Source organism: Corella eumyota, chromosome 3 (genome assembly GCF_963082875.1).
Source record: "Corella eumyota chromosome 3, kaCorEumy4.1, whole genome shotgun sequence".
Lineage (NCBI taxonomy): Eukaryota > Metazoa > Chordata > Ascidiacea > Phlebobranchia > Corellidae > Corella > Corella eumyota.
Window position 1 is genome coordinate 346,270 of NC_137492.1, and position 26,779 is coordinate 373,048.

Consider the following 26,779-nt stretch of genomic DNA (forward strand, 5'->3'; position numbering starts at 1 on the left):
AACGCATATAGTTGGTAAAAACCAGGATTTATTTTAAAACAGCGTTGCCAATAATAAATATTAAAATAACTCAGCGTTGTCAAATTATTTTCATTTCCCACCATGATATTTCTTCCAAAGCAATTTCGTACCCCACCAGGTTTGTCCCCCCCAAGACTGCCTCACCCCCCCTCAGCTTATCCTTCCATAATATTTTACTTACCCCATCTCTGTATAAAGGCCCCGGGAGGTAAATATCCCGAGACCGGGTCCCGTTGGTTATAATTGGGGCAACCAAATATTTATCCCCAACCATGAACTCATCATCGATCTTGTATGACCTTGGGTCAAAGGTCGTGACCCACCAGATAGGCCTAATTGGACCAATCGGAGTGACCCCATTAATGAGATCATCGGAAGAGCGTTTCAGTTCATCGAACACGATTGTTTCATGAAGCGTGACATATTGAAGAGCGAGGCTTGTGACTTGTTCATCATACTGCCATGGTGCCACGGAAAATTGCATTGATGGCAGAAATGCCGTGACCTCAAGCCACCGAATGTAAAGTTCACGATCGGGGAGAACAGTTTGATGAAAACCATCCTCATAAGCATTACCTTTAAATTGATTCAAGATAAAAGTAAATTCTAAATAATCTATTTATAAATTTATAGGCTACCAATTAAAGTGCTATTTGTGGTAGGTAAATTATTGGTGACAAATATTAGATAAAAGTTGCAACCATATTACGACAACTATGAAAAAAAAACATAAGACAGGCCATTATTTAGTATATATAATAAACAAAAACATGTAAATATTTAAATTTTTTTTGCTTGGCATTTTATGGGGCTAAATAAGTAATTTATTCTTAAATTACCAACAATTAGTTTTTAAATCTGCATAACTTAACACTGTGTCAATAAAACAACCCCCTACCTCCAATCATATCAGGTAAAATGTAAGGATAACCAAGGACACTAAAAGTTAAAGCAGTTGGAACAATCGTTTGTAATCCTTTCTCTTCCGACCAGTTTGAGTCCTTGTCCATCATTCGAACGAATACTGGAAGATGTTGACAGTTCCAAGCAGCCCTCAATTCAATCTGGTTCCCCAACCTGTTAAATAAAAAAATAAATTCTTTAACAAACAATATCAAAGTAACAAACAGCACAGCATGCTGTTCACTTACTTCTTTTATGCTGTAGTACCCTTAGGCAAGCGCTTTAAACAGCATGAACTCCGGTGCTAAACCAAAGAGCAGTTTAATTATCTAACAATTATAACCAATATTATCCCTTACTGCCAAAGTCAACACGAGACTGGATTGGGGTAATAACTGTAACTCTATATTTAAGGTATAAACCAAAGATATAAAATCACAGAGAAAACAGAATTTAAAATAAAACTCACAACACACTAAAAGTAAAAATCAAACCCAACAAAGTGGTTAAAATGTTAAAATACCTGGCCTTACTACACAAGGTCCTCGGCTCGATTCCATGTGCTTACCAAAATGGGTAAGTTAACTCTTGATACGAGTATAAACCATAAGGTTGTAAGTTTGCGCTATCTACGTTATAAAAACAAAAAAGGGTAAATAGATGGAATCAAACCAGGGACCTACCGTGCAGCGCACTCTCCGTAACGTTGAGTGTAAACCCCGATATTAACTGGGTCACTGTGTAGTTTAAAGTTGTCGATACTCGTCACATAATTGATTTCTCCTGCATCAAACTTAAACGAATCGACTCCCGTTGTTTCCCTGACAGTCTCCAGTAATGAAACATACCTGGAAGTTGAAATTGGGAAAAAAAATGAGAAGTTTAAAATTATTAAATAATGCAGATACAATGCCTAAAAAAAATCAATTAAAAATTAATTTAGATGATGATTGTTTGAACCAAAATGGCCACCAATTAGAAACAAAAATGTAATTCAACTTAAACAATAAAATACCTTTAAGTTGTATTGAAAAGTTTAATTAGAAACAATATTAAGTAGAACCAAAAACCAAAAGTACAAATTAAAATCAAAACACAAACTAGTTTCCAACCATTAAATTGCTTGCTAAAATTGTACTTTAAAACAAACTAGGTTGTGCACAAGCATTTTAAAACAAGACATTAAACATGTTTTTTTGTATGAAAATTAAAAATTTAAACTGACCAATCACAGGCTTTGGGGTTAGTGAAATCAATGGATGAACCAATCCCGTTCCACCACAACATTCGACCGCTCTCATTGGTCGATCCATCCTTGATGAAATACCCCCTCATGTCACCTTCACCATAGTTCTTTGATCTATGATGTCATAATCAAACTTAATATTCAAGTGAAACCGATAGTTTAAAATTAAAAAAAAAATTAAAAAACTTGAATATTCTAAAATAAATTTTTGAATGCGCAACTTTAACATAGAGTAACATCAGTTACTCCGACCCAGTTTCAAGTTGCCTGTGGCAGTTTAGGATATTATAGATTATAATTGCCCGGTAATTATGCTGCTAATTAAGTGCTGGCTCAGCAGGAGTTTAGAGTGTTTAATTGTTTATAGCACCTTACTCAAGAGCACCACAACATGAGAGCAGTGGGTATCAAATCTAAATTTTAATATAAATTGCACAAAAAATTATAAGTCATTACCTTGGGTTAATAAAGGGGGTTACCCAGGTGGTTACCCTAAACCCCATGTCATGAAGAGTTTGAATCATTAAGGGGGCATCAGGGAATTTTACGGGGTCAAAAGTGTGGTCGCCGTAGAATGTTTCGTACCTGAGTTAAAATAATTAACATTTAAAATTTTGACAACAAATTAAAAAAATTAATTAACAATTAAAAAAAAACATTTGTTAAATAATTAAAAAAAATTAATTAATTATTTAAAAAAATAAATTAGAAAATTAAAAAAAAATTAGTTAAAATAAATTCAGTTATGACATCACAATAACTCACCCATCGTCAATCTCTAATTGGCTGTTATTGAACCCATGACCCTTAATCTCATTTGCATATTCGATGACCAAGGATTGATTGATGTTGACCTTATAGCGCGCCCAAGTGGACCAAATTGGTGACTTTATCATACGAAGGTCAGGCAAGGTCGGAGGTCGTTGGAAATATGTCTGTCCAAAAATAATTACATTTTTAGAAAAATAATTGAAATTAAATTAATTTGCATACTACCTTCATCATGTGATCATGGGCTTTCTGTGGGGAATCCCCAAAACAGGTAATATATATGAGTTCATTTTTGTGGGTTTGATCGGGGTTCATAACGTTGTAAGGAGGCTCAAACGATCCTGGAATAAAAATAAACTAAATTTATTTTAAATATTTTAACGCTTTTAACTTAAGACCCTGCTGAAAAATATTGAAATATATTTTCTTTAAAACAAGAACAGAGCTAACAAAAAATCTGGGAAGGCATTAAAACAACCTAAGTTTTTTGTGCACATCAATGAAAGTAATAAAAATATATATTACATAAGGTCATGGGTTCAACTCCCACTGCTCTCATGCTGTAGAGCCCTTGAGTAAGGCGCTATAAACGGTATGAACTTCTGCTGAGCCAACACTTAATCAACAGCATAATTATCGGGCAATTATAATCTATAATATCCCACACTGGCAAAGTCGATTAAGGTAACAAATGTTACTCTATGTTTAGTTTGTGAAGTCGACCTTTCCACTTTAAGGACAAAAAAATAAATATATATAAAAAAATACAATGAATTAAACATAAATGCACCAAGAAAAAAAAGACAAAAACAGATTAATGATTTAAAACATGCCATAGGTAGGCTATTAATGTTCAACAAAGATTTTATAATATATTATAGCATGGTCACCAAAACAACAAACATATTATAAAATCCAAAATACAACTTTTACCTTTTAAACACAGTTTCAACTTCTCAGTACTAACATGCAGATGAACATTGTTAGGAACATAAATTGCAACCCCATTAGAGGAAAGCCAATATCTCTCAATGAGAGATCCATATTGTTGGGCGTCATTAAACATATCTCCAGATAGGTAAAAGGACATATGCTTGTCCCATCTGGAAGTTAAACAGTTTTTATTAATTTAAAATGCAATTATAGTTTAATTTTGTTATTATTATTATTAATTTAACTTATACTGGGTTTGGTGATGGATTTTTGTCGAGACAGGGTTGGGGTAAATGTTGTTACTCTATATTTAGGTTGCGCATTAGACCTTCCCACAAAAAAAACCCCACAGTGTAACCTACCAGCAGTGGGAATCAAACTTACAAACTCACTTGTTGAGAGGCCATCCTTGCAAGTACATCTCTGCTCCTCCGAACCAATCCTCCTCCATCTGGATGCAGTCAGTGACCTCCACATCATCACTCTTCCATGATGTCATAAAGCATGTGATGTCATCAGTGGGAACCTGAAGTTATTTGGAAACAAAGAAAAAGGGTAATTTTGTATTTTTATTAATTCAATTTAACACTAGGTTAAATAAGAGCTTTTCCATGTTTTGTTAAATAATAATATATATAATGAACCAATGTAGACAATACATATAATTTATGTCCAATTTATAGGCCTATAAAATTCATAAACTGCAGTTTGTTGTACATAAGTAAATTATTGCATGCAAATATTAGTTAGGAGTTGTTATCATATTATAACAATTAAAATTATGACAGTAGGCTATCAACAAGTATATAAAACTGTTACTATCATTAGATTCTAAATATACTAAATGGCAAAACTTGTCATGGATTTAAGTAATAAAAGGTGTATGTATGGCATTTTCAAGTAAACCCCTATATATATACTTATGTAAAAATGTAAATCTTAACAATGTGAACTTAGGTTGACTAGCTATTATAGAATTAATTAAGGTTCAATATGGAATTTTCACAATTATTTGTTTTTTAACAATATAAATAGCATTACCTCTAGTTTGGTAACTTCCATAAACGCTTCGCCTTCTTTTCCATCGCTTTTAACAAACTGCAAGTGGGCGCTCAAGGGGTCGAGTTGTGATGTCACAGAAGATGAAGCAACGTCCATTGGACCACAACCATCCTGGTTTTGAAGAACGTGGACCGATAGTTTTGGGATTTTTTCATCTTTGTTGGAAGTTTGAAAGTAACTGAGCTAAAAAAATTTAGAATCTCGTCAACCAAATCTGCCAAACATAAACATCATAATATTTATTGTCCTTTAACAAGTAGGCATTCCTACACAAAGTAAACAACTTGCAAGTTGATGGATTTTTAATTTTGAAACTTAAACGACCGGTCCACCGCACTACCGGACATATTTATTTTATTTTTGTTGTTATTGCTGGACAAGTGGAGCTCCTACTAGTGGTTAGATGTCTCTTTTTACCCACAAAATGGATAAACAAGGCGAGATGGGTAAAGGTCAAAAAAGGGGTTACTTTCAGAGCACGAGTTAAGAAAGCTTTGTTAAAAAATAAGATTAAGGGGTTGGTTGTTAATTTAAAAAGGCCTTTAGTTGGAATTTAGTTAAAATAAAAATTACAGGTTTAAGGAATATTTCAACTATTTTAAAATAAACTTTAAATAATTTATTAACAGAAATTGTATGAATTGTCAAGTTATAAATTGTACAATTTAGCAAGTGCCATAGTATATAACAAATAAAAGTTTGCAAATAATTAAATTTTAAAAGCATTTACTTTTAATTAACATTTCACCTTAAAACCAGTTTTATTTTTTTAATATCAAAAGATAACATCAAACAATTTGTTAATTAAGTCTTACCAAAGTTTATAAAAATCATAACACGTGGGTTTCACATGCCAGTGTTGCCATTAAATTGTATTTATTATTTCAGTTTATATTATTTCTATGTAAAAAAATTATTAAATTTTGCCAGTTACAAAACCTATTTGTTTTAACATAAATACTTATTTAAAATACTTCTAAATTTATGTAATCAAAGTTTACACTTACTCTCATAAACTCGTCATCAAATTCTACGCTTACGTCACTTTTGATGACGTCATCACTACCTGACGTAGGCATGGTTCGGTATTGTTTAAGATACGAAGCCCCAAGGGCGATCAAGGTCACCCCAGCACATAAAACTAACCCTGCAAAAGCCCACAAAAAAACTAATTTACGGGTCATTCTAAACCAAAGTTTCAACCAATATATCAGCAATATTCGATTGCATTTCGTTTTATAAAACTACTTGGTTAATTATTAATTATTAGTCATAAAAAAATGCATCTCCAAAATAAACTTATTCTAAATTTGCCATGCGCTAAAATGTGTTTATTTTTCAAGCAATATAAAGCGTTATAAAACCTGTTATAACAGATATGAGTTGAGCAAATATTTATCGTTAGTTAATATTTGTCCCCAAGGATTTAAATCTTACATAATTGGAAAACACGTGTTATCACAATTTTAAGCAACATTTGATATTTTTAAACTTAAGTTTTGCAACTTAAAAAAAAATTAATTTAATTAAAAAATAATAAAGGGTAGCATTGTTTGTGATGACGTAAAAAGTACTAGCGAGTATACATTCACTACGCTACTTAGTACTTTCTACGTCACACAAAACAGTATGGTAACCTGGTTTTTGGTGTTTAATATTTTCCAGTATTTTTAAAATGTTAATTGTAATTACCACAGACATTTTTTAAGGGTCCTAAAGCTATTTTGTAATTCATTGCCAACCATACTAACATGTTATATACATCATTTACAAAATTACAAAACTCTCCAATATAACAAAAATTCAAAATAAAATTTTAAACATCTAAAATCAACAAAAACATTTATTATTAAAATAAATTAATTAAACCGACCAAAATTAACATATTTTCTTAATTTCCTTTTTAATTTCACACATGGATTTAAAAAAATACAAAAATTTAATTTCAATTGTTTCAATGTCAATCAACAATGCCCCATTATTATAATCAAACAAACACTTGTTACCAATCTCACAACAATAAAGATTATAACGTCACCAACAATAACTTAATTGTGTTTTAGCACATATTATGACGTCATAAGAACCTCGTGTTAAATGAAAAGTAATATTTAAAGCGGATTAGGTCACGTGAGAAGCTTAAATTTTAAGGAATTAAGATCGAGGATAAAGTATAAAAAGGCAAGAAATTCTAGAACTTTAAACCAGAACAAAAAGTCGAGTTTAGAAAATTGTTTAAATTTCAGTTTCTAAAAAGTTTTTGTTTTCTTATTATTTTATAATAAAACTCGATTATTACGTCACAAGTAACATACCGAATACGCGGAAAAGGGGAGTCGCGTTTTATTAAGTTATGAAAATTGTTTCAATTAAGTTATTCGTGAAATTAAAGGTTTCTGAAGTATAAAAAAGTTGAATTTTTGAAGTTTTTAAACAAATATTAACGAAATGTTGTAAAGAAAGGTTAGTTGAAAACGCAATTATTAATTAATTAACCAGAAAGTTTAATTAAAAATTAAAACAAACAGAAAATTAATTAAATTTAAAGGTAATTAGTTAAAAATAATAATTATAAAAATCCGCAATAACTTGAAAAAAATTGTTTAAATTTATATTTTTTATTTGATAAATTGTTTATTCTTGAATAGTACGTGTTCTATTTCCTCTTCGATTATGACGTAACAGAGACTAGACATCGCCCCCCGTCGTTCCAGAATATTTTTCAAATTTTTTGTGGTCATAATTCTCACCGAAAAAATCTTTTTCACATAAGAAAAAACTTTTTGGCCGATAATTGTGACGTCATTTCATTGTTTACGTCACAAAGTTCACACAAGAAAAATGTTACGTCATTATTTTTATTTTGACCGTAATTGTGACGTAAGCATTAAAACAATAAAACCGTTTTTAACATTGAAAAAGTAACTTAAAACGGTTAAAACAACGAGCGTGACGTTACTTCTGTATGACGTAACAATATTTAATTGTTTCTAATAGAACAAACGTCGAAAAACAACCGAAATAGGTTTCAACGTTTCACTTAAAACCCAAAATATTTTAAAGTAAAATAAACTCAGCGGGACGTCGGAAATTTTTAACTTTTATAAAAGCTCGGATTTTATTCAAAATTATTTCAAGTTTTAAAACTCAAAATTCATTGAGTTTTTCTGAAAATCTTTTCAAAATCTTTCGACCTTTGATCTTTCTTTGGTTTTCAAGTTTTGTGTGACGTCACAAACCTAGTTGACCATTGACGGTTCGAAGGTCAAATTTCAACAACCGATAATAGGTAAGTTATTACGTCACAATACAAGAATTAAGGGAGAAAATCAAAAAGAACAATTTAACAAAGCGAGTTTATTGTTTATATAATGACGTCACAATGAAAATAAAAAAAAAGTTGAGCTGCAAATTCTCGAATCATAATTTTTAATTTTTATCCTCAATATTTAAAGGTCAACCTTACAAACTAAACAAAAAAACAATTTTTGTCGACCTTGTGACAATGGCGACCTCTACAACAATAACTAATACTCTAAACAAAATATGACGTCACAATTTACCAAAATATAACGTCACAATTCGGAACTTTTAACTAAAACAAAAAATTTGCTACATCACAGACTTCCAGTCGAAATAATAAAAAAATGGAAAATTTTAAAAACTTTTAAACAAGAGGTAAAAATTTAAAAAAACCTTGTAGTTAAACTTAGAAATATAAAGCAAAAAATGGTTATAAAAAATAATTAATTTTAAATAATATTGATTATGTTAAAAAAAAATTATTAACTAGATAAATTTGATTGAATATTTTATTAATTAATTAATAATTAAGTTTTAATTTCCGTTGACTCGTTAAAATTATTCTAGAACTTAGAAATTAATTTTAATCGGAGATTGAATGAGTGATCCCGTTTAAAGTTGTCGCAAATTGTTCAAACGAGAAAGAATCAACCACTCTCTCATGACCTCTAGTGCCCATTTCTTTCGATAAATTAGGATCATCGATAAAAGATTTCCTAAAACATAAAAATTAAGATTTTACACTTTTTAGAAATTAGAAAACTTTTTTTTTTAAATTGAAAAATTAATCTTTTAAAAAATAAAAACCTATTCATAAATAAATCATTACTTAACAATATAAGTAATACCATTACTCTTAGTTAAAATATAAATCAATTTACCCCATTTAAAGTAAAAATCATAAAAAATTAAATTTAAACCCTATTAGTTACAACTACTCACATTGCTGATGCAAAGTCTTGGGGAGTTCCCCTACACAGGAACCCAGTTTGATTGTTGACAATTGTTTCTTTCGGACCTCCACTGTTGACGGCAATCACAGGTGTCTATCAAATATTTAAAGTTATTACTTTACAAACTTTAAAGCTTATGGTTATTAAGACCCATATGCCCAAAGTTTGACCCCCAATGCTGGCATATCACCTTCAAGGTGACTGTAAGGTCAAAGTAAACAAGTTAGATTAGAATGTCAATATTTCAAGGTCAACAACATACCAACTAACAGCCTCTAAACCATGTTTACACACAATTATGTTGTTTAAGTTGTGGTCATGTAATTCTATATGCAATAAAACCATCTATAATTGTAAAGCTCAGTGGATAATATATACATGTACGTTTAATTTAAAAGCCTTCAAAATAAATAAAACTACCGTTTGAGGTGCTTCGGTAAATTATCACTGGCAAATATTAGTTAAGAGTTGTGACCATATTATGAGAGCTAAAATGTTGATTATAGGGTGGACTTTTGAATGTTATTAATTAATACACCATACCCATCATACAATACACTAGTAGCACAACTATGCATCTTCAATATTGCCCATTTGAACAACATATTGCCAAAGCAAAGACGGACCGGAAAGCCAAACCAAAAATAAGCAACTTATCTCAATCTTACCTCCATATACATAGCCTCTACAGGAACAATTCCAAAATGTTCCTTATCAGGGGTGTAAAGTACGGCCGTGCTCGCATGCAACAGCGCCATCTTCTGGTGGCTGGAAACTGATCGAAAGAACGTCACTTTGTTGTGAAGATGTAACGAATCTGCAGTAAAATTTTCAACTAATAAATAGAAATATGATGACAATAAATAAGCCTAAAAGAAATTGGTTAAAATGGATTAAGGTGAAACTAATTATAAAGTATAGAGAAAAGAAAGTTGTTATTCAATGGAAACCACTTAATACATCCTTCCACCTGTCCACCCACTTACACTTTTATATTTAGACCAGGTATATATAGTAAACAATAATAAATAATGGCCTATATGTAATATGTATGCCCAATGTATTTAAAATAAAAAATGCTGTTTATAACCTGCAGGAAAAATTTCTGAAACCAAATTACAAAAAGGCTATTAATAATAACTTTAAAATGAGTAAAATGCTGCCTGCAATGAAAGAGTAAAACTGGTACAAAAACTACAGCCAGTGAAATGATCAATTAAGTAACATTACAACTTCGATTACAATTACAACAAGTTACATAATAGTAACCGTCAAAATTTAGTAAAAATGCAGCTAGTAGGATTAGAACACAATATACAAGTAGTGCACATTCAACAAGACTATGACTTAATACAAACCTACAACTATTTAACAACGTTTACAACTATTAACAATTATTCATCAAAGTTCCAATCACATTTACAACAGATTAATTTAATAGAAAACTGACCAAATTTAGTAATAATGCAGCCAGAAAGATATAGGTATGCAATTTTTAAACAACTACAAAATTTTAATATTTATTCAACCAGTTCGATGTATGACAACTTTTAGACACATAAGTACAACACACCCAACAAAACATAAACATATTTACAAACCTGTCAGTTTGACGAGCTCTTTGTGATGTTCAACGTTCTCCTCAACTCTCTGATCATATCCTCCAGCCATGAACAAATGAACTCTTTTAAATTTACTTTCATCGATACTCTCCTGCAACTTACCTGGGAAAGGAAAATAAGTAAAATTTTTAATTGGTAATTTGCTACTGACTTTATAAAAACTACAGCTTTAATAACACTAAATATTTTTTACTTAAATATACAATTAACTAGAAAAAAATGTCAAATTTTAAAATAATAAAAACTATTTTAAAAACAAACTAAGTTTAATTTAAAATTAAAATTTAACATCACTGACCTAATGCTTGAATTGCAAGTTTTAAATTTTTTTTCCTCTCGTAACGGTTGATCGATAAAAATATAAAATCGACCCCTGAAGGTCGACTTGCATGGTCCAAGGTCAAAGGTCCCTTTTTGGCTTGGTCAAATGCGACTGTGTTGAGACTAGGATGAAGAACGTGAGTTTCAAGGTCGTGGAGAGACGGAAACGATTCCCGAAATATTTGAGCTAAAATCATAAAAAAAAAATTTAATTTTAAATTATGAAAACTTTTTAATTTTTTGTAAAAATTTTTAATAAATAGTTTAATATAAAAAGGGAATTTTTTTTGTTTTAAATATTAAGTTTCTTGTATTAATTTAATTCAATCAAATTATGTTTCAAAAAAGGTCATACCACAAAGAAATTAGGAGAAAAATAACAAATAATTTCGTTAAAACCACTTTCAATTTTAAAACTCTTTTAAACAAACATTTCCACTGACTTAATGGTTGATTTAACATAAATAAACCTCAAGAATAACAAACTAAAAGTTATATTTATTGCCCTAAAAGGAAGCAAATCCAAATAAGCAATTTTAAAAGTATTTTTATTTATCAGAGTGTTTCTGCCAAATTTAGAATTTCAATTTAACATTTAAACAGAAAGCAATGTTAAAGCACCCTGATATATAATACAGTTGATGACAAGCTTGTAAAAAAACATTTTTAAATTTTTTAGCGCAGTTATAATAACTTTTCTAACCAAAACAAAGATATAAAGATTTTCAATGACCTTCTAATCTAATTTATTGACATTAGTGCGTAACTGGGTGTGTACAAAACTTTAAAAAGTCACGTTTGACATTTTATTTAACCTCAAATGTTATAACAAAAATTCTAAACACAAATTTTCACCCAAAATAACCAACAATATCAACAATTTTCCGCACATTTTAATCAAAGCCATCACTGAGCTGGAAAATGATTGTTTACAAATAAGATTAACACAATGGTGATCATTATGAGTCATAATACAACTGACCTGTGAAATGACTGTTCACCAACAACAGATCGGCCATCCCCGTTGTTTTCTCCTCAAGCCAATCCAAGGGTTTCCGATATAAACTCTTAATCAGGGTTTCCCTTTTCGTTAATAATTTGTCGGGGAAGTGACAGTAGAAAATTATTTTTGCCGATGAGCCCCACCTAAATTAAATTGTGATGTAATAAATAAAAATATTAACCCAATATAAAAATCTTTGTTCTTTTTAAAAAAAAAACAAGTGTTAAAAATTTGACCACCTTTTTTATTTTTATTTATCCTCGATGTGGGAAGGTCGAATGCGCGACCTTAACGTGTCTCTACCCAGTCTCGAGTTACCTGTGGCAGTTTGGGATATTATAGATTATAATTGCCCTAAATTTACGCTGCTAATTAAGTGTTAGCTCAGCAGAAGTTTATACAGTTTATAGCGCCTTACTCAAGGGTACTACAGCATGAGAGAAGTTGGGATTAAACCCAAGACCTTATATAGTGGAACCAAGTGTTCTAATCACTACACCATGCTGTCGGTTTTTTAACTAAAATAAAACAAAAAAACAATTCTTTAAACTTACTTAAGAACAGGAATACAGGCTGAGACTTGGTCACAGAATATAACGCTTGGCTTTAAAGTTGAAAGAATGATGAGATAAAGGGAAATGATGACCATTCTAATGTAAGCAAAGAAGGCGTGGAAGCGACCAAATATTTGTCGAGGAAGCCATTTTGCAATCACCGTTACCGAAAATGTCCCGTCTTTGGTTTCTGTAAATTAAAAACATTAACTTCTTTTCGTATCAGATTTCTTAGGCTGATACACATATTACAAAGTTATCTATAGTTGTGTTGAGTTCGTATGTTTTTAGTATCGATAAAAACTTTAAATATTACATTAAAAACGTGATTGTAACTATTATATTATTTGAAACTTTATATTTTTAACTTTTATTTAACCAAACAAGAAATCACATTTTAAAATATCATGCACCAATTAAATTTAAATATTATTTAACCAAAAACAATAAAAAGTTTAATCTTAAAATTTTTCTTTGACCTTCAAAACAATGTTTTCTGTCGTGGTGACCTGTTACAAAACTAACCCGATGACCTTTTGACCTTAAAGCCAAAGCTGCATCGACGACGAGTCGTTCTGCTCCACCTATTCCAAGATCCGGATGAACGAATACTATTTGCATATTTCTAAATCAAAATAAAAATTAAAAAATGCTTCTTCTAGTAGTTGTCGCTTTGTACGAAATAGAAAAACATATTTGGGAGGGTAAGCGAATGGGTTAATTTGAGTTTAAGGAGTAAGTTCTAAAGGAAAATGTAAGGGGTTAAGTCAAAGGTGAAGCAGACAAGTTTCCATTTAATATAAGTGGAGCTCTAATAGTGTTTTCCGGGTAGTGCTAAAATGAATGCTAAGAAGACGGAGTTGGCAAGGAAAAATTAGAGTAAAATATAAAAATTTTGTCCCTTTCCGCAATCATAAACTGGGTAAACGACGCTAATAGAGATACTAAAATTAAGGGTATAATTACAAAAAGTTGGGTCAGGGGGTTAAGTAAGGTTAAGGGTTAAGTCACACATAGGCAAATCTTCTTAGTAGGGGTAACATTATTTGGTACAAAAAGGGTTAGTTAAAAAGAGTGAAAAACGATATAAATATTCAACACATTAATGAACACAAACCTTAATAATACAACAAACAATACATAACGTAAACATATTCAGACTTTCCGATTAAAAATATTTTTGTGCAGATTTAACATTACCTAATAATAATATTTAAACAACAATATCTTACCTTTTAGTTAACTTCAACTTCAGTTTATTTTGAAATTAGTTAGTTTCAACTTTCAACAACTCTCGTCTGCAAGAAAAACGTTTTACAAAACCAACAACGTAAACATTGGTAGACACTTATTTTTACAGTAGCAACTTTTATCAAAACATTTTTACTTAGTTTTTCTTATCCTCTGCAATAAAAATAAGATATAAAAATTAAGGATTACTAATTGTAATAAAAACTATATTAACAATAACTGTAAAAAAACATGTTATGAATTATAATGCACTATTTTACTTTATACAACCAGCAGCATGGTGTAGTAGTCAGAGCACTTCCTACATTACATGAGGTCCTTTCGATCCCCACTGCTTTCATACTGTAGTAGTCTTGAGTAAGGCGCTATAAACTTCTGCTGAGCCAGCACTTAATCAGCAGTTTAATTACTGGGCAATTATAATCAATAATATTCCAAACTGCCAAAGAAAACTTGAAACCGTGTCGAAGTATATATATATAACATTTTAAAAACAATAAAATTAGTGTCTTGTAATTTAATGACTTTTTCAAAGTCCTAATCAAATTAAACTTATTCAAAGTTTATTACAGGAAATTTAATGTTTAATGTGTATTTAACAAAATATAACTAAAGACAACACAATGCCAACAAAATAATATATTTTTCGACACTAAATAGTAGAAAAAATATCCAAACTCAACATTTATACATTGAGGATAAATCAAAATTTAAAACAGTTTTGGTCAAATCAGGATAACCGATCGGTTTAATTAAATTAAATAAAACTTCTTCGTTGCCACAAACATAAACTTGGTGCGACATCTATGCGAGGAAATAATGGAAAACCGAAAAATCTTTGTAAAACAATTCCTTTGTATGATGTCACAACACCAAGCAAGTCATGTGACTGTTCCCAATCTGTGTCATCATCAGACCATTCTGCTATAACATGTGTGATGTCATAATCCATCATTAATGATGTCACAGGAATATGTTCTGTCTTATTGTACCTAAAAAAATTAATTATTTTTACATTTAATTGAATAACAAACTATGTACAAAATATGTGCACTGAGAATTAACTTGGGCAACTAAACCCAACAAGCAACTATTTACAAAATAAGTTTACTGGGAAAAAACTCAACAAGAAACATAATGTAGTGGTCAAAACACTTGGCTTTACTACAAGAGGTTCTGGGTTCAATCCCCACTGCTCTCATGCTGTAGTGCCCTTAAGTAAAGCACTATAAACGGTACAAACTCCTGCTAAGTCAGCATTTAAAAGACTCGGTCAGGGTTACTGATGTTACATTATGTTTTGGTTGCGAAGATAACTTAAAAAAAAAAACGAAACCAACCCCAATCACCCACTTACCTCCACCCATCACATTGTTGGGTGAATCTTGTCACCCCTGTCTGTGCAGCCAAGTTAGAAATATGAACATGAACTTTTGAGTCACATGGGACCTGTAACAAAGATTTCAGAATGAATATTAAATATATAGAACCCAGTTGTACTTATACAGCTTGAAAATGTAAACAATAGAGCTTATAAAAAGGTTGTGACAAGCTGGAAGTGAGAATCAAACCCACAACCTTTAGTAAACCAGCATTATGGTGTAGTGGTAAAAACACTTGCTACACCACAATGACGTCGTTGGTTTAATCCCCACTGATCTCATGCTGTAGCGTCCTTGAGTAAGGCGATATAAACGATATGAACTCCTGCTACGCCAACACTTAATCAGCAGCATAATTACTGGCAATTATAATCTATAATATCCCAAACTGCCACAGGCAACTCGAGACTGGGTCGGAGTAACTGATGTTACTCTTTGTTAAGGTCGCGCATTCAACCTCCCACATCGAGGATAAAGATATATGCAAAATATCAAGTGATCACCCCACCTTGCTATGGAGAAGCCCCATTGCTTCCCCTCCTGGGTAATTATGCGCTGAAGCGGAACAAAATAAAATAGTAGCAACAACGTTCAACAAAATACATGACATAGACATCAGATAAAGTAATTTGCGGAACAATGATTTGTCTTGGCGGATGTATCTACAACAAAAAATGTAACAAAGTTGTGACAACAATTGTAATTTTAAATTCAAAAATAAAATTATTGTTTATAATTACAAAATACACTACCAGATTAAAGGTTTAATTAAAATTAATTAATTATAGAATAAATTAACACATTAGTAGCATTGACACTTTGACCAAAAATGTCAACAGTTTTAATGCAATAAAGATTTAAATGAGAACTTCAACTTACATATCATCGTATGCACGAGCTGCCACTGTGTTAAACATAGGGAAAGTGTAAACAATGAATCTTAATTCTTTATGGGGAAGGAACGAAAACAAAAAAACAAAAATCAAAGCTGGGATAAGAATCGCTAAACATCTAAATAAAAAAACTTAAGTTAATGAAATTTAATTTTAACTTAAATTAAAATATAATTGGTTGAATTTAGCAATATAAATTTTTTAAACGTTAAAATCAGAGTAAGTTTAAATTGAATACAGTTATTATTATTTAAACATAGTCAATAGCCCGCCCTTTGATCGGGATTTTAATTGTCATAAAATGGTCACAACTCTTAATTTATATTTATCAGCGACGATTTATCCACGCACCACAAATGATAGTTTTATTTTATTTTGTGGGCCTATAAATTTGACACACATATATTTAAATATCGTTCACCAAGCTCCATTAGATTTACTTGTAATACAGATTTAAAGTAAGTTTTGTATAATAACTTTAACTTTAAAGTGTTCCTAAAACTTCTTACCTTTGCGGATCACATCTAACTCCCCATGGAATAAAAACTGCTGACGTCAGCAAAACACGGGGTAGAACTGAAGTAAAATACCTGAAATAAATTAAACTTATTATATTGATTGTCAGTATTATGTTGTTTACTATTTGTTGTTAGGTTAGTCATAAGCGCAACTTAACCCCTGCATGCTACAATGTCAATACTTGAATTAAAACCCAGATCTCAGGAGTTACCTAAAAGTGCTACAACATGCCAGCAGTGGGAATCAAACCCAGGACCTCACGTCTTACTCAAGAATGCTACAACATGCCAGCAGTGGGAATCAAACCCAGGACCTCACGTCTTACTCAAGAATGCTACAACATGCCAGCAGTGGGAATCAAACCCAAGACCTCAGGTCTTACTTAAATATGCTAAGACATAAAAGCAATGAGAATTAAACCCAGGATCTCAGAACTTACTCAAGAACGCTTCAACATGCCAGCAGTGGGAATCAAACCCGGGACCTCAGCCTTAGGTCTTACTTAAATATGCTTACACATAAAAGCAATGAGAATAAAAACCCAGGACCTTAAGTCTTACTTAATGATGCTAAAACATGCCAGCAGTGAGAATTAAGCACTGGACCTTATGTTTAGAGGCACGAAAAATCCCTGCAAAGTAAGATTACAAAAAAGTTAAACTTACCAGTAGAAAGGGGAAACCCCCCACTCGTTACTCTTGTTGAGCACAACGTTAAACCACATCACCCTTCCCTCTGCCCACATGGGGGTTTCCCAGAAGTAGGAATCAACAACAACAGCCACAACTTTTTAAAAAATAATGATAAAAAAATTTTATTAAAATACCATTACAGCATATTTATAAATAAAACTATAAATACAATTATTAAAAAAACAAATATTAGAGGACAACCTAATTAATGTTGTCGTTGTTAATTAAATTATTTTGCTAATTAATTAATTTTCAATTAAAACTTACACAAAATACTAATCCCAGAGCAAACAATATTTGAAAATAATTTTCCAAACGAAGGAATTTGTCGTTGAAGAAAAAAAATAAATAAAAAAGTTCCCAATAAAATGCATAGTTCAAACCTAGATCAAAATTGCAAATTTAATTGTAAAGGACAACTAGTTAAAAGTTGATTTTATTTATAGTTAGTCAATTTAATTTTTATGTGACATAATGTTTGCAACTCACCTGAAAACTATAACAGTAAACGCAGAAAGCCAAATAAATTTCTTAAATTGATTTTTCAACCATGCAGATAAGGCAAATAGAACTGTAAAAAAATACAAGTGTCAGAATATATTGTTACATTTAAAAGTTAAAAACTGGCCAACACATTAGGTGATATTTGTTACCTCAACCCAGTCTAAAGTTAGCTCTGGCAGTTTGGGATAATATAGATTATAATTGCCCGATAATTTAGCTGCTGATTAAGTGTTGGCTCAGCAGAAGTTCATACTGTTTATAGCTCCTTACTTAAGAACGCTACATAAAAGCGGTGAAAATCAATACAAGGACCCATATAAACCCAAGTGTTATAACCGCTACGTTATGCGGCTTAGAACATTGGTCCAGTTTGAAATATTATTTATGTACAATTTCAAATTTAAAAAAAAAAAAAATTGTATTACAATAAAAGCCTAGTAATGTGAATAACTTCAAGTTTTTAACTCACCAACTGTAAGAGCAAAGATGTTGGGTAAAGGTCGTGATGCATAAAACAAGAAATGAAATTGTGAACAAGTTATAATCAGGAAAAATATGGAAACGTTAAATCCAAATAATTTCCTTAATGCTGAAGTGTATTGGTGGATTCCAAGATAAACTAAAACCCCCAAGCAAAACCTAACTAAAATATAAAAATTTAAAAAAAAGGAACTAATAAACATCACACAAAACTGTTGTTAAAAACTAAATTAAAATAATTAAACCAATCATTTTCGTCGTTGACAGTTATTAAGAATTATAAAATGGAATACAAATTATAAATTATTTTTATTCTTACTTAAATATTGAGATCCAACTTTGCCAAACAACATTGAAATTCCAGAAAGAGGAAATGAAAAAATAGACAAAATTATTGGTCCAATGAACGACCGTGGGACAACTCCTGGAAATTCAAGATGATCGTACTTAAAAAAACAAAAAAAAGTTTACATTTATATTCTGAATTAATCTAATAAAGTGCTTTATTTTTCGATGTAGGAAGGTCAAATGCATAACCTAAACATAGAGTAACATTGGTTACCCCAATCCAGTCTTAAGTTGCCTGTGCCAGTTTGGGATATTATAGATTATAATTGCCCGATAATTATGCTGCTGAATAAGTGCTGGCTTAGCAAGATTATGTATTGTTTATAGCACCTTACCCAAGAGCGCTACAGCATAAGAGCAGTGGGAATTGAGCCCACGATCTCATGGTGATGTAGAAAGTGTTTTTACCACTACACCATGCTGTTTTCAAATAACAGCTATTATTATATTAAGTTTTTTTTTTATACAAAACATTAATAGTAATAAACTTTTAAACCATTTGAAATACTTAATACCTCAGATAGATTGAATTGATGAAATAAAATATCATGAGTTGCCTGAACATTAAAACTTTCCTCCACTTTTGTGTACGGACAAATAATAACGTAAAAGTTAATTAGAACAAACAGAAGTAATTCTGGGATCGCCTTCAACAAATTGGATGAAAACATGTTTTTTAAAAACCCTTAAATCTAAAACCAAGTAAAGGTTATACTTTTACTCCACGTGGTGTTGTTTTCGTAAAATGATAATCATCACAACTCGTTGCGCTTTAACAAGCAGTAGTGTAAATAAAGCGGAATATTAAATTTATCCTCACTACTCTACTGTACTTTGTTTTATAACCGAAAATTTGCAGACTACATTTTTCTTAAAAACGATAACAATCCAATTACGTCACTAAACAGGTTTTGGCGTCATTAAAACTAACATACGAGCTTTGGCTAAACAAGATGTATTGAATATGTTAAATAATATAAAAAATAATACAAAAAAATGATACAAAAAACAACACAAAAACATAAGACAAACAACAAAAAAAAGTACGTAAACTAACAAATTATTAATTATAAATTACGTTTAATATAACCCAGTATGGCTCTAGTAGGAGAGCACGAACTGGTCACGATAAATTGCATGTGATAAAGGGACTAACCGAAAATAAACCTACCGAAAAGAAAGAACGTCCCAACTCGGCCTTTCAAAATAACGTTTGTCACATACAATGCACAAATATATTAAACAACTGTAGCTTATTTTGGATAAATCCACATAAGCTAACTTTTAATTTTATAAACAAACAGTTTTTGATGTTGATTTGAAATTGAATTGTTATTTATTTGCTGTCAAGCTTTGGCGTATTTTTCCTCCCTATTTTAACAATGAGTTCCAATGCTTTTAACTATAACTTGTTTATCGAATTTGCGGGTTATTTAACAACTCTTATCACATGGGAACTCTAACCTCGTTTTTCTAGTATTGAATCATTTTTTCAACGATTCATTTCCTCTTTTTATTAAGTGCAAATGTTCGTTTTAAAAAATAGTTAGGCAATTTCGTTCTGCCGAACGGACGCCACTTAATAAACATGGATTTAGACATTACTTAAATTCAGAGTTTATTTCCGTAAGATTTAGCCAGAATTTTATATTCTTGTATCATCCAACAACTAAAGGACAGTTCCTAAAAATTAAAATTAATAATTCGCTACAAATGATGATTTTCCCGACGTGATTAAGGTTTTGGGATTTAAACAGAATTTTGTAGCTTCTGTTCTCAGACCAAATGAACACCTTCCGAGGAGTCGCGCAAACGGAGATAAGCAAGTTTTTAGCTTTTGTTTATCAGCCAAAACTTTAGAATAAAAACAGACAATTAACAATTTTTAAATGGGAAAACGTTATTGCGAGGTTTAAATTTTAACAATCAAACTACAAAAACGACAGATGAAGAAAGACCATCGCAGCATTTTTTTATGTGTTTTTCTTTGCCAAGCGGGTCAAGTGAACAAGATGAAGTACATTTCTTGCACGAACTACCTAGTTTCTTTTGCCCAACGATGGCCGACTCAAGACGATGATCGACGCACCCATGTCTGATGCCCACAGAAGGCCGATTATTTTTCCGAAGTGCCCAAACGAGGCCAATATGTCTATAATGCCCACAGAGGCCAAGTCCCTTTTAATCGTCGATCGTTGCAATCACCTACCTCATGAAAGTTCGAATGTGCAAGAAATACAGTCATCAAACAATAAACGCTTATTTACAAATTTACGCTTGTGAGAATTAAGACGCGTATCGAAGAATAGCGGTTGTGTTTTCTTATTTTTGATTACCCCGTGCTCTACTTTGAGTTGGGTTGATGTAGCTTATTTTGGATAAATCCACATAAGCTAACTTTTAATTTTATAAACAAACAGTTTTTGATGTTGATTTGAAATTGAATTGTTATTTATTTGCTGTCAAGCTTTGGCGTATTTTTCCTCCCTATTTTAACAATGAGTTCCAATGCTTTTAACTATAACTTGTTTATCGAATTTGCGGGTTATTTAACAACTCTTATCACATGGGAACTCTAACCTCGTTTTTCTAGTATTGAATCATTTTTTCAACGATTCATTTCCTCTTTTTATTAAGTGCAAATGTTCGTTTTAAAAAATAGTTAGGCAATTTCGTTCTGCCGAACGGACGCCACTTAATAAACATGGATTTAGACATTACTTAAATTCAGAGTTTATTTCCGTAAGATTTAGCCAGAATTTTATATTCTTGTATCATCCAACAACTAAAGGACAGTTCCTAAAAATTAAAATTAATAATTCGCTACAAATGATGATTTTCCCGACGTGATTAAGGTTTTGGGATTTAAACAGAATTTTGTAGCTTCTGTTCTCAGACCAAATGAACACCTTCCGAGGAGTCGCGCAAACGGAGATAAGCAAGTTTTTAGCTTTTGTTTATCAGCCAAAACTTTAGAATAAAAACAGACAATTAACAATTTTTAAATGGGAAAACGTTATTGCGAGGTTTAAATTTTAACAATCAAACTACAAAAACGACAGATGAAGAAAGACCATCGCAGCATTTTTTTATGTGTTTTTCTTTGCCAAGCGGGTCAAGTGAACAAGATGAAGTACATTTCTTGCACGAACTACCTAGTTTCTTTTGCCCAACGATGGCCGACTCAAGACGATGATCGACGCACCCATGTCTGATGCCCACAGAAGGCCGATTATTTTTCCGAAGTGCCCAAACGAGGCCAATATGTCTATAATGCCCACAGCGGCCAAGTCCCTTTTAATCGTCGATCGTTGCAATCACCTACCTCATGAAAGTTCGAATGTGCAAGAAATACAGTCATCAAACAATAAACGCTTATTTACAAATTTACGCTTGTGAGAATTAAGACGCGTATCGAAGAATAGCGGTTGTGTTTTCTTATTTTTGATTACCCCGTGCTCTACTTTGAGTTGGGTTGATGTAGCTTATTTTGGATAAATCCACATAAGCTAACTTTTAATTTTATAAACAAACAGTTTTTGATGTTGATTTGAAATTGAATTGTTATTTATTTGCTGTCAAGCTTTGGCGTATTTTTCCTCCCTATTTTAACAATGAGTTCCAATGCTTTTAACTATAACTTGTTTATCGAATTTGCGGGTTATTTAACAACTCTTATCACATGGGAACTCTAACCTCGTTTTTCTAGTATTGAATCATTTTTTCAACGATTCATTTCCTCTTTTTATAAAGTGCAAATGTTCGTTTTAAAAAATAGTTAGGCAATTTCGTTCTGCCGAACGGACGCCACTTAATAAACATGGATTTAGACATTACTTAAATTCAGAGTTTATTTCCGTAAGATTTAGCCAGAATTTTATATTCTTGTATCATCCAACAACTAAGAACAGTTCCCCAAAATAAATTAAATAATAATTCGCTACACAACCTACTGTGCAATAGGGAACTAATAAACAATCTTGAAAAATTTATTTGGTTACCTTTCATTTATTTCTTGTGACGTCATCTTCCATTCCTTATGACGAAAACAGAAAACAGAGGCAGTTATCTGTATTAAAATATTAACATTAGATATTGACAAATGTGTGTTGTGGATTATCAAATTTGTCAAAAGAAAAACATAATTCAGTTTGATAGTCAACTAACCGAAATTGTTATTTTTTCTTTGTTTAAACCAACTATATTACCTATTTTGCATATTTTAATCTTTAATAAATAATCAAAATAATAATCTTTTTTTTTAAATGCAAGTAATATTACTTGATACTAAACTTTATGGGTATTACATGACAGAATTTAAATATAATGTAATGTATTGACTATTATACTGAAATAAATCAACACATCTGAAAAAAATAAGAAAACATTTACGAAAGACATTTACAAAGAAACATAAAAAAAAAGACATTTAAAAAGAGACATCAAGAAAAACCCATAAGAGACAATTATAATAGGAACATTAAAAAAAAAATTTAAAGAAGGCATTTAAAAGAAGACTTTTACGAAGAGAAGAGACATTTACGAAGAGACATTTACAAAAGAGACATTTACATAAAAACATTTACAAAAGAGACATTCTGAAGAAGACTTTTACAGGAAGACTTTTACAAGAAGACATTTACAAAATGACATCAAGAAAGAGATATTTAGAAAAAAACAATTACGGAAGAGACAATTATAAAGGTACAATAAACAGAATATTTACAAAAAGACATTAACAAAAAAAACAATTACAAAAACATTTACAAAAAAACAGTTACAAAAAACAATTAGGAAGACAATTACAAAAACATTTACAAAAAAAACAATTAAAACAATTACAAAGACAATTACAAAAACATTTACAAAAAAACAATTACAAAAAACAATTAGGAAGACAATTACAAAAACATTTACAAAAAAAACAATTAAAACAATTACAAAGACAATTACAAAAAACAATTACAAAAAAAACAATTACAAAAAACAATTACAAAAACATTTACAAAGACAATTACAAAGACAATTACAAAGACAATTACAAAGACAATTACAAAGACAATTACAAAGACAATTACAAAAAACAATTACGAAATAAAAATTTCTTCCAATAATTAAAAATTACATTTGATAAATTATGTGTAACATTCAAATATATGTTACAAGATTATTGAATAATAAAACCGTTGATGTTCCAATAATTAAAAAATTACGTTTAATATAACCCAGTATGGCTCTAGTAGGAAAGCACGAACTGGTCACGATAAATTGCATGTGATAAAGGGACTAACCGAAAATAAACCTACCGAAAAGAAAGAACGTCCCAGAATGGCCTTTCGAAATAACGTTTGTCACATACAATGCACAAATATATTGAACAACCTACTGTCCAGTAGGGGGTGTCACATATATGGTATCGAATATGTAACCATAAATATTGGAAATATAACAATGTAACAATTATGAAGTAATGCTACATTTAGCGCCAACCATAAACTATATAGAATTAAATGAGAAATGGTTGTGCGGCACCTTTATAAGGCTGTGCACATTTAAACAGGGAGGAAGAAACTAAATACGCAACGCATGGCGTCATAACAATGTGCTGTTATGATGGTAGGTAAAAGTTGACTACCAAGTATGTTGTTGAGGATAAAACAACAAGTTGGCAATAATAATGGGTTTGCCACATTTGAACAATGAAAGTCATTAGGTTGGGACATCATCGGATAGCGGCATCATCGGATAGCGGCATCATCGGATAGCGGCATCATCGGATAGCGGCATCATCGGATAGCGGCATCATCGGATAGCGGCATCATCGGATAGCGGCATCATCGGATAGCGGCATCATCGGATAGCGGCATCATCGGATAGCGACATCATCGGATAGCGACATCATCGGATAGCGACATCATCGGATAGCGACATCATCGGATAGCGACATCATCGGATAGCGACATCATCGGATAGCGACATCATCGGATAGCGACAACATCAGACAGTTACAACATTGATTGGATTACAAAAGCATCAGAAGTATCTCGGAAAAAAAGAAAATGATTAAACGTGTTCTTTAGCAATGTAATTGTATATAAAATTTAAACAAAAAAAAAATTAATTAATCTTAATATTTATACCAATCGCATGTACACCAAACTTTAATTTAAATTAAGGTGATTATGTTAGGAAAATAAGTGACTTACTAATAAAAAATGTTGCCAATAATCAGTGGTTAATTAAATATTAATAACCAACTAATTATCAACTAACAAATTAAGCAAGCCAATTAATATTTTTAAATTACTAGTAGCCTACTAATTAATAAAATGTTGTTAATAATTAGCGGCAACTAACAAATTAAGCAAGCCAATTAATATTTTTAAATTACTAGTAGCTTACAAATTAATAAAATGTTGCTTACAAAAAGCAGGTGTTTAAATAATAATAGTAGTAGTCTACCAATTGCTACTCGACTTTTGTACCCTCGTGCGCCTACTAGCGGCTGCCCAAATATGTTATACAACATCACGTTGCGGTTGATAACACATTGGGGGGAATACCCTAGTGATAGCGCACCACTTAGCGGATAGTTATAAAACTCCTAATAAATCTGTCTAATAGCAACTAAGTTCAACCAAAGCAAAACTAAAATACGTAATCTGACGTAATAACTAAGACGCAAACTGACGTAATAACTGAAACGACGCAAACTGACGTAATAAGCGAACGAAGCGATGTGTTGCAACACGCGCAGCGAATTTAAAGTTAACGTAAAACTGACGACTTGTTTAATCTGACTAGGCTGATCCTAGTATTAGGTCATTTGAGTATGATATCCCAAGTCAACAATATCTTAAACTTAGCAAGTGGGTCCATTGCCTTAAGGGCAGGGTTGTTGGCCTTTTTATTAAAAAGTTAAAAAAATAAGTTCAATGTACAGGCAAAAGGTATAAATTTATTATTATCAGTTAAAGTTATATATTCTTCGTAAAACAAGTATCTCACCTGTATGTTAAAGGAATCACCTTTCTTGGTCTTTTCCTCACAGCTCATCAATACCTAAATTAACAACTACCTGAGGGCCACATTCAATTCTTCATCTCCCCCTTCAAATCACCGTAGAATCGCCTGATTAGTTCCTGTAACAACGACAGTTCAGATTTTGAGACAAAATTATTTAATGTAAAAATAAATAAATTCCACTTTTCGTCTAATTTATATAAAAATAATTTAGTCACCTCCATTCCTCCATTTTTCCATTCCTTATCTTCAGATGCTCCACTTCTTACGACTTCTTGCTAAAAAGACATTTTGTTAGTAGTTGTTCAATCGCACAAACCTTATTTAAAAAAAAAGTTATTTTAGTTAAAAATTGTTAACAATATAATTTTAAAATTATCTTTAAGAAATCAAAATTAAAACGGTATCTTCCCTGCTTGTGCTACGTCATCATAAGTTCCTCCATTTTCCGTGACGTAGTCGTCTTTCTCTCCGTTCCCCGCGACGTAGTGGCCTGTTCCTCCATTCCTTGTGACGAAGCAGCTCGTCGTTTGCCGCGAAATCATCATCAGAACCTTAAAAAAACAAGGGGGCAGTTATCTATGTCTAACTAAAAAAAATATGATATTTTATAGTAAACATTTCACCTTGTTGCTGGAGGGCAGGATGTTGCCTCTTCGTTCCTCCATTTCTCATCGTCATCAGACCCTCCCAGCTCCACGAGATCGTCGCCAGAAACCTTAAACAATAAAAGCAGATGGCAGTTATATGTGTCTTATTAGGTATTATTTAGTTATTTACACACTTTTAAAATGGTGTCGTGTTCTGAATATGCGGACTGTTAAACGCCAGACATTAAAATAACGAGTGTCGACACGCGCGCGATCCTACCCCTAACCCGTTGCATATTCAGATCAATAACACCATATAAACTTTATACAAGTTATAAACAATTTTAAACAATATAAATAAATCAATCTACTTAACCCGATTCGTTGAAGAGAGAGATGGCTTCG

General features: G+C 31.4%; 3 protein-coding genes across 3 annotated transcripts; all 3 read right to left on the reverse strand.

Moving 5' to 3' along the window:
* Positions 1-79: 79 nt before the first annotated feature.
* LOC145745522 (alpha-galactosidase MYORG-like) lies at positions 80-6,078 on the reverse strand. Its single transcript, XM_082563621.1, has 11 exons — positions 5,944-6,078; positions 4,916-5,119; positions 4,267-4,400; positions 3,875-4,044; positions 3,167-3,282; positions 2,936-3,105; positions 2,627-2,755; positions 2,150-2,284; positions 1,608-1,772; positions 920-1,098; positions 80-597 (listed from the first exon to the last, which is right to left on the reverse strand). The coding sequence occupies exons 1-11, from the start codon at positions 6,013-6,015 to the stop codon at positions 80-82; spliced, it is 1,992 nt and encodes a 663-aa protein (XP_082419747.1). The 5' UTR covers positions 6,016-6,078.
* A 2,089-nt stretch (positions 6,079-8,167) lies between these two features.
* On the reverse strand, positions 8,168-13,996 carry LOC145745127 (alpha-1,3/1,6-mannosyltransferase ALG2-like). The gene is made up of 9 exons (XM_082563122.1): positions 13,925-13,996; positions 13,172-13,317; positions 12,693-12,882; positions 12,118-12,281; positions 11,113-11,322; positions 10,794-10,916; positions 9,861-10,009; positions 9,182-9,285; positions 8,168-8,955 (listed from the first exon to the last, which is right to left on the reverse strand). Exons 2-9 carry the CDS (start codon positions 13,311-13,313, stop codon positions 8,823-8,825), a joined length of 1,215 nt encoding a protein of 404 aa, XP_082419248.1. The 5' UTR covers positions 13,314-13,317; positions 13,925-13,996; the 3' UTR covers positions 8,168-8,822.
* A 616-nt stretch (positions 13,997-14,612) lies between these two features.
* LOC145744947 (dol-P-Man:Man(7)GlcNAc(2)-PP-Dol alpha-1,6-mannosyltransferase-like) lies at positions 14,613-26,452 on the reverse strand. Its single transcript, XM_082562922.1, has 14 exons — positions 26,411-26,452; positions 26,210-26,338; positions 26,003-26,062; positions 19,277-19,408; positions 18,733-18,859; positions 18,403-18,576; positions 17,919-18,000; positions 17,697-17,812; positions 17,403-17,523; positions 16,728-16,808; positions 16,205-16,336; positions 15,834-15,987; positions 15,301-15,392; positions 14,613-14,935 (listed from the first exon to the last, which is right to left on the reverse strand). Exons 1-14 carry the CDS (start codon positions 26,450-26,452, stop codon positions 14,701-14,703), a joined length of 1,677 nt encoding a protein of 558 aa, XP_082419048.1. The 3' UTR covers positions 14,613-14,700.
* Between the last annotated feature and the right edge of the window lie 327 nt (positions 26,453-26,779).

Excerpts from the sequence above, each read along its gene's own strand:
- LOC145744947 (XM_082562922.1), bottom strand. The coding sequence starts at position 26,452 with ATGGAGGAACGAAGAGGCAACATCCTGCCCTCCAGCAACAAG. Across the intron at positions 17,813-17,918 it reads TTTACTGTTATAGTTTTCAG|GTTTGAACTATGCATTTTAT; the intron begins GTGAGTTGCAAA and ends ATTTTGATCTAG. Across the intron at positions 14,936-15,300 it reads CAACAATGTGATGGGTGGAG|GTACAATAAGACAGAACATA; the intron begins GTAAGTGGGTGA and ends TAATTTTTTTAG.
- LOC145745522 (XM_082563621.1), bottom strand. The coding sequence starts at position 6,015 with ATGCCTACGTCAGGTAGTGATGACGTCATCAAAAGTGACGTAAGCGTA. Across the intron at positions 4,401-4,915 it reads TGGAAGTTACCAAACTAGAG|GTTCCCACTGATGACATCAC; the intron begins GTAATGCTATTT and ends AAATAACTTCAG. Across the intron at positions 1,099-1,607 it reads TACGGAGAGTGCGCTGCACG|GTTGGGGAACCAGATTGAAT; the intron begins GTAGGTCCCTGG and ends TTTATTTAACAG.
- LOC145745127 (XM_082563122.1), bottom strand. The coding sequence starts at position 13,313 with ATGCAAATAGTATTCGTTCATCCGGATCTTGGAATAGGTGGAGCAGAA. Across the intron at positions 11,323-12,117 it reads GGTGAACAGTCATTTCACAG|CTCAAATATTTCGGGAATCG; the intron begins GTCAGTTGTATT and ends TTATGATTTTAG. Across the intron at positions 10,010-10,793 it reads AGAGCTCGTCAAACTGACAG|ATTCGTTACATCTTCACAAC; the intron begins GTTTGTAAATAT and ends ATTTTACTGCAG.